Source organism: Pinus tabuliformis, chromosome Q (genome assembly GCF_031772625.1).
Source record: "Pinus tabuliformis cultivar Carrire ecotype Pingquan chromosome Q, CPIR1, whole genome shotgun sequence".
Lineage (NCBI taxonomy): Eukaryota > Viridiplantae > Streptophyta > Pinopsida > Pinales > Pinaceae > Pinus > Pinus tabuliformis.
This window is the reverse complement of record NC_142296.1, coordinates 763,253,061-763,260,686: the sequence shown is the minus strand read 5'-3', so window position 1 is coordinate 763,260,686 and position 7,626 is coordinate 763,253,061. Positions and strand designations below refer to the sequence as shown.

General features: G+C 36.7%; 1 protein-coding gene across 2 annotated transcripts; it reads left to right on the top strand.

The window, feature by feature from the left end:
- Positions 1 to 678: 678 nt before the first annotated feature.
- On the top strand, positions 679 to 6,981 carry LOC149221726 (uncharacterized). 2 transcript variants are annotated; one of them, XM_089385205.1, is made up of 5 exons: positions 679 to 1,310; positions 4,935 to 5,033; positions 5,226 to 5,351; positions 5,553 to 5,640; positions 5,740 to 6,981. In XM_089385205.1, the coding sequence occupies exons 1-4, from the start codon at positions 790 to 792 to the stop codon at positions 5,635 to 5,637; spliced, it is 831 nt and encodes a 276-aa protein (XP_089241331.1). In that variant the 5' UTR covers positions 679 to 789; the 3' UTR covers positions 5,638 to 5,640; positions 5,740 to 6,981. The 2 variants fall into 2 exon arrangements, with proteins under 2 accessions (XP_089241331.1, XP_089241332.1); XM_089385206.1 differs by having other exon boundaries at positions 5,553 to 5,646.
- The last annotated feature ends 645 nt before the right edge of the window (positions 6,982 to 7,626 follow it).

The following is a 7,626-nucleotide window of genomic DNA, read 5'->3' as shown; positions in this document are numbered from 1 at the left end:
TCGCATAACCAAACAAACTATTATATATATAATTACTTTATAAATCACATAACCCATCAAACTATTATAATTGTATAATAACTTTAAAATTATATACCATATCATAAATGTCCCTTTTCACCCTTTATTCTCTAAATAAATTTATTATATATTATACATATATAGTTACTTTGTAAATCCCTGTGAAAAAAAATAGTTACTTTGTAAATCACATAACCCATCAAATTATTATATTTGTATAATAACTTTAAAATTAGATACCATATCATAAATGTCCCTTTTCACCATTTATTCTTTAAATAAATTTATTATAAACCTTAGGAGAAGAACCAAATAAAAAAATATCATACAACCAGTAAACTATTACATATAAGACACATCCTCATGTTTCATGTTTTTCCACCAACATAAATGTCAAGCTATGGAATGGAAGAAAAAGAAATAGGTAAGGGGGGAAATTTTGGTCCAAGCACGTTATTTTTATTTTTACATAACCTTTCCCACTAATAAAAGTAGCTTATCGATTAAGCACGGCAAATTAGGATCCCCTAAGTATCATTGTAAAGGTCGGTCCCTCTAACCGTCATTAGAAACCAGAAACCACATCCCAAAACCACTTATTGTGAGGCTTATGGCTCAACTTGATAATATTGCTATAAATCCAAAAGGCCAACAGTAAAACCTTGAATCTGTGTTGTATCTGCGAACTACGAGGCTTTGAGGGTTTCAGTGGAAGGTTTCTGTGGGTTCATTTTCGTGGTTTAGTACATAATTTTTTGGTTTCTGGTAATGGCGACGACGGAAAATTCATCAAAGGTCACAAAAGAATGGAAGAAATTGAAGATCCAGGAGCTGCGTGATGAACTTTCTAAGAGGGATTCGAACCCCAGCGTCCCCGGTCCTTCGTCGAATGAATGCCCGGAAAATTCTTCAGATCTGCCGGAGAATGCCGTAGGCGAGTGCCCTGAGTCGCATGAAAAGCAGGCCGCTCCTCCGTCAGAAGATACACCAGAAAAATCTGAGGCAGTTAACGTGGAACCGCCTTCCGGAGACGAAGCATCCCAACTCAACAGTGTCACCAAGAAGTGCGAAGATTCGTTAATGGGACAGTCGGTGGACCCCGTCGAGGCCGTCACGGCCGTCGTGGCATCCGTGGAGAAGCCGTCAAATGAGGGGGAAGATAACGGAGTTGCTAGCGTTGCAGGGCCTTTACAGTTGTCGGACTTGGAAAAGAAGCACCGGCGTGCCGAGAGGTTTGGCTTGGCGTTACAGTTGTCAGAGGAAGAGAAGCGCAATTCGCGAGCAGCAAGGTGAGAGTCAAGATTTTGTAGGCAACTGCTGGTTAATTTTATGTTAGGGTTTTTGGAGTGAACGAGGGGTATTCACTTTCGTTTTCTTCAGTATTAGTCCTCTGTTTCAGTTCGCTTTAGAATATCGAGGGCTTGCATGTTGAATTTACAGTTGAGAATTTACTTTTCAGAATGTGGGTGGCACGATGTGTGTGTGTAGAGTCCTATAAATGTGAATTCTCAAAATAACGGGTTCAAGAAATACGTTTTTCTTCCTTTTCAAATCAATGAGATTTAAACCTGAAATTTTCAGGGCTTTATATGTGGCCTTCTGTGGTTTCAAGGTAAATTTTAACCTTCTATTATTAGAAATATAATCATCTTCTTCCCGCTCGACTTTGCTTCCACTGGTGATCGCCTTGTGGGGAAGAAAATTTGCTTTTTACCTCCTTTGTTAATAATAGCCTAATCACCTAATGATATTTTTAGTTATCGTACAAAATGGACGGTTAAGATATGCTTTTATCCAACAATATTTTAATATGTTATCATTTTTGCAAACTCTGTTTTTTCGACTGTTCCAGAGTAGTGACTTTAATGAATTTATCCTAGTAAATTTTGAAAAATTTCAGTCGAAGATATTGCTGTTTGCCTTGTCACTAAACATGCACATTTATAGCTTTCTGTCTGCTTCTATTATGTCACATTTTCCCCAAACTTGCTATATAAGTAAATAAGTTGACATTGAAGTCTCTAGCCTCCTAAAGGCCATAAACTTCTCATCATTCAAATTTGTAGAGGATTATTAAATGCCTACATACACCAGTCGGCAAAATTTCACTTGCTTGGATACGTATAATATGTTAAGACTCACAAAAACTAAATAGTCTCCTACTATGTGAAACATTTGTTGTTAAATCACAGTATTACAAGGTGGGGACAAATATTAGAGAGTAAAATATACGATAGAGAATTGCAGTGCTTTGGAAATAAAGTGCATGAGTCAACCTTACATTATCTGGAATTCTCCAACACTTACAGACTGTGACTACAATTTATCTATTCAAGTTGTTGCCTGATTATCATGCTGTCTTCTCTATTGCATTCTCCTCTGTCTGTCTTTTTTTGTGACAGTTTTTGTTGCCTCATTATATATTTTTTTTATTGTTTAATTAAATGTATTCAATACTGCTCTATAGATAAAGGCTAAAATGATTTTTTTCTTCCTAAAGGGCTATTCATAAAGCAAGGGTCAGTTAACCTTCCTAAAGTACTATTCACCTGTCCTTACATAGACAGTAAGACAAAACCTTGCTTTCTAGGAGATGCAAGTCCAGAGGATATGTGAAGATTAACAAAAAATCTAACACTCAGTATATTTATCTTGCTTGTTTTAGTTGATTTATTTCCTACATTTGCTATCCCTGATAAACATGATTAGTTGTTTGCCTCTTGTTAGAAAGGAGTAATTCAGGGATAATTGCTGCACAAGGCCTTGGGCTAACTTGGAATGTTTGTTACTCAATTTAAAATTTTGCTGTTGTTAACTCAATGTAGCTTTTAGTGTTACTGCCACCTGATTCAAGAAAAAAACGAAGTTGGATAAATAAGCTTAGAGTGTATTGTCTGAAGATTCAAGGCTCAAATTATTTGTTGAAGCCTGAATTTTATATTACCATGTATTGACTGAAAATATAGAAATATATGGTAGTGTTTTTTTCCCTGAGCTTTACTGTGTTATAAAAAGGCCCTATTTCTTTTCAACTTGTATGGATGTCTGGGGCTTGGCATAGTTTTTTGGCTGGATGTTTACACAGCAGTGCTGTGAAGGCAAAACACTCTTCTGCTTTATATTTGTTGTAACTTGTTTTATGGTGCATCTATAGGCTGCAATAGTCAGTGCACAAAAAATCTGGAAGCAAGTCAATTATTTACACAGCAGAAACTTGAACAACACAGACGATGCCATAATGCCACTACACAACATATGCCCAAGAGCCAGTAAGACATGTTTCCTTTCTAATTTATCGCAAACTATACTTTAGGAACTATTGAAACTGTAGAAAACTTTGGAACATTAAGAAGGCATTCAACAGTTGAATAAGCCACCTTTGATGCAATACATGAGCTTCCAGTGTTGGTTGGCAGTTTGACTTAGATTAATCCTCCAGACAAAACACCTTTGATGCTATTTATGAGCTTCCAGTGGTGGTTGGCAGTTTGACTTATATATTATCATTCTGCAGCAAATGTGGATCAGTGATTCAGACCTTGATTCCATGTTGACCCATTTCAATTCCCAAATAAAAATGTTTTTGTAATCGTGGCAGCCCAAATTAACTTAGGCATTGTTTACGAAGGTACCATGCGGTGATTGTGAATCCAACCTCCACTTCAATGACTTATTCATTTGTGAGGTCCCAACATTAATCCTAGACTGTTTCTCTTTTTCCAAGGTAATGGTTATCAGAGTCTAGTGACTATCAGTAATACAAAGTGTTGGAGTTGATATTATTCCCTTGAGAGGTCACAGCATGAATCCTGGACCATTTATCTTCCTCCATGGTAATGGTTATCAGACATGTGGATCGTCAACCGAACAGTAAAGGCTACAAATCACAATTGTTGACAGAATGTAATCCAATTCAAAATGTGATGCAAACCCTGGAAGTGTTTTACAAAACCAGAATTCAATACAGGGTATGATCTCTATAACTAAATCCTGATCACAACATAAATTCTGAGCTCAGTTAAGATCAGTGAAGAATCTATCAATATCTTATAATCATCAGCCTTTTCCGAGTACCAGACCATGGTTGCTGGATGACCAATGGATGTGTTTGGATGTGTCTCTTACCGCCGGTGGGCGTGCCCCTAACCAATGTGTGCTTCTTTGGTTTTGGTGATGTGTTTCGTATACTAAGGCTCTTATCTCGCTCAGGGCTGCTTGGAAGAAGAGTAAAAAACAGGCGGTTGACCTCATTATGCTACAGTAGAAGGCCAAGACGGATCGTCTCTACTGGAAACAAATTTTGTTTTTGGTTGTGAGGATTGCCCATGAACCAGTGAGGCTCCTGTATCATTTTGCATACCATAAAAATCCTGATTACATTGGTTCTGCTGTCAGAGGACAACATCTCATGTGTGACAGATCATTCTCGAGACTCGTACTGGTACTGCAGCTAGCAGGAAGGGTTGGTCTGCGAAGGCATGGAGTGCAGTGGATAATTCCTGTATATAAAATGACCCTATAAATGATGACATTTTGTTCTGGCACTAATTGCTACTGCAGACCTGGAATGCCACCCTTTGGAATGGTGGAAAAATCTCGTTTTATGATTTAGGTTGTAGGGATTCTAGCATTTTTTAAGGTTTATGTTTGTTTAGCTTAATTGTTCAGTATATCTGTTAAATATATGCTGTATTTTATTTTAAACTCTGTTTGGCCATAATGGTGTTTTTTAGGTTTGATGGACAGTGTCAGTTCTGGTGCTACTGGACTTTGCTCTAGTCTTTAAAGTGATTAATTGCTATGGAAGTAATTTCTGTATTGAATAGTCAGTGCACATGGTTCCCAATCTTATCAGTCAATATGTTTCATCTCTTAATTGACAGAAATTATCTTTGGGTATGTTTGATTGACAGATTTGGTGAGTCAGCAAATGGTACTCCAAAGCCTACCTCTCCTGGTCTAGGAGAAACAAAAATATCAGAAGAAGAAAAGAGGAAAGCGAGGGCTGAGAGGTCTTTTCTTTGAAAATTCAGGAATTTATTTTCTGTCTTCAGATTCCTGAGATTATGATGCTATTTTCCTTATCTTGTCTGTGTCTAATTTAGTGTCAGCTTAATTTGTGTAATATTTTTATCCAAAATTATGATACACATATGTTTTACTTCAGAATAATTGGAATCTGACAATGCCCAAATTATTAACAGGTTTGGACTTGCCTTGCGCTCATCTGCTGATGATGAAGCAAAGAAGAAAGCTCGTTTGGCTAGATTTGGAGTGGATGTGAAATCTGCTTCCTTGGAAGATGACAAGAAAAAGGCAAGGGCTGCAAGGTAAACTCCTATTTCAATGATTGTGTCTGAAAGTATTATTTGTTTGCTTTATATGTTATGATGAAGATCACATCTGTTTCTTGCCTTTGTGCTTTTCATAAATCAAGCTTTAATTGAAACTTTATTTTATATGGAAGCATACCTGAGGGCATTCCTTGTGTAATATTGAAAAAATGATTGTAAATTGTCTGTTTGTCTCAGGTTTGCCTCGGCATTGGATGAAAGCACTTCAGAGGTAAACAAAAAACTAAAACCAGACCTGGCAGAGACTGTGGCATCAACATGAATGGTGAGTGTAAGTTCCTTTGATCTCTTAAATCCTAATTTGGTTTGATTTTTGTAGCATGATACAAAGAAACACATCTCTGATTACTTTATTATGATCCAGGTTTGGGATTCTAAGGCAAAGATGCTGTCCCTGTTGCAGCACAGCACAATCAGGCAACATTAGATACTGGATATGATAAAAAATAGGCTAGTGGGGCTACAAATCGCATTAAATTTTGGTTGAGGATTAATCCCATTTTGGTAAAATCATTAATTAGTTTTGCTTTTATGTTTTTTCTAGCTTTCTTGTTTCTGGTGTCTTTCTTCGCTACATTTTGATTTGTTGTTAGCCTTCCCATTTACCCTTTTTATAGCCTTCTCCGTTATCATTCTTGTTTAACTTTACTCTTTTTCGCCCCCTCTGAATTTAATATTTGCAGTGCTTACATTTACATGGAGTCTTACTTGTGTTTGAAACTTTTTTTTTATTATTGTTGTGGTCGCGTAGGCTTTTACCATCCATTTTACAGGTTTAAAATTTCTCTCATCTGCAAGGTCAAATTGTCTTTGGTTTTGCTTTGAATTGCTCATCTTTCCACCCTCTGCTGGACTTTCTTGAAATGCCCTAACCAGATTGGGAATGTCAATTAACAAGCAAAACTTATATGATACAGAGGATTTGAAACGGAGCATGTGAACTTCGAAATTGATGTTTTGCTGGTCACTTAATTTCTGTGGTGCTTCACATTTTCTGACTGGTGCTTCTAAATTCTGCTAATTTTCGCTGTTGAAATCTGCTGAAATTTTATCATCGGTTATTTCACTTTTCATCAGTTATACTCAATTTCTCCTCCTATTTTTCTTTTCCTCTATATCTGTTAGGTTCCCCTACTTTTCTTTGTCTCTTTGTGTCCTTTTTTTTCAATTGATTCTCTTTTATTTGAAGAGTAGCATCCAGTGCCTTCATGTCTTTTTGGTCCTTTTGACCCCAAAGCATTTCGTTGTGGTTGCTGCATTTTCTTGGCTGATGGTAGGATTTTGGGATTAGTTTAATATTTTACTAGGCTTGCTAATAGTATTTTAGGAATGAAGCTCATTTGACCGGCATAGACATGCAGTTTTGTGTTTTACTTAAAATGGCAGGGATGCAAATTCCTAATCTTATGATCTAGTTGGACGGCTTATTTGGTCAAGGGGGCCAGGCAGTCTTCCTTTTGGTTGGCAAATGACAAAATGCAATTTCCTATTTTTGACCTAGGTGAATGATTCATTTGCTCAAGGTGGCCATGTGCTGTATAGATTTATAATTGTAAATGGGCGACTTAATTGTATATGATATTTTGATAAAGCTTATGTTCATCTCGATCTGGGTTAGACTGTGATGCAGTATATTTTGCCTTTTTGTGAACCTTTAAAATGTGGACTAGCTGTCAACTTTGACCTGAATATAGTTGGCCAAATCTATCTCATGTATACAACATACTGTGCTGACTATGAAAAATGCAAAATTTATAGGGTTCTGTTATACAAAATAAAAACACATGTATGCTTTGGGAATTTGATTTTGTGGTAAAATTCTGATTTGAAGGTAATTTTGTTCTCTCGTTCTCTAAGAATTGGGAGATTTGTAGATCATGCATTGTGGGTGAAAAACACAGAAATTCAACGATCGAGTGAAATTGAATTATGCAACTTGCACGACGTTGTGTAGATCTTATGATCTAGTTGGGCGGCTTATTTGGTCAAGGAGGCCAGGCAGTCTTCGTTTTCCTTGGCAAATGACAAAATGCAATTTCCTATTTTTGACCTAGGTTCAGTGAATGTCAAAGCCAAACTTCAAACTTGAACCCGAACCTGATCCAAATCGAATTACAAGTTCAACCTGAAGCTGAACTGGATCGAACCTGAACCAGATCCGAATTGAATCACAATTCAAATCTGAGGCCGAACCGGATCAAACCTACCCAAATGAAAACACAAATTTTAAAGAAAAAAAATTAGGTTCAAT

Bases quoted from the DNA above. Each gene is read 5' to 3' on its own strand.
- LOC149221726 (XM_089385205.1), top strand. From the start codon at position 790: ATGGCGACGACGGAAAATTCATCAAAGGTCACAAAAGAATGGAAGAAA. The intron at 1,311-4,934 runs GTGAGAGTCAAG...TTTGATTGACAG, and splicing joins CGCAATTCGCGAGCAGCAAG to ATTTGGTGAGTCAGCAAATG. The intron at 5,034-5,225 runs GTCTTTTCTTTG...AATTATTAACAG, and splicing joins AGGAAAGCGAGGGCTGAGAG to GTTTGGACTTGCCTTGCGCT.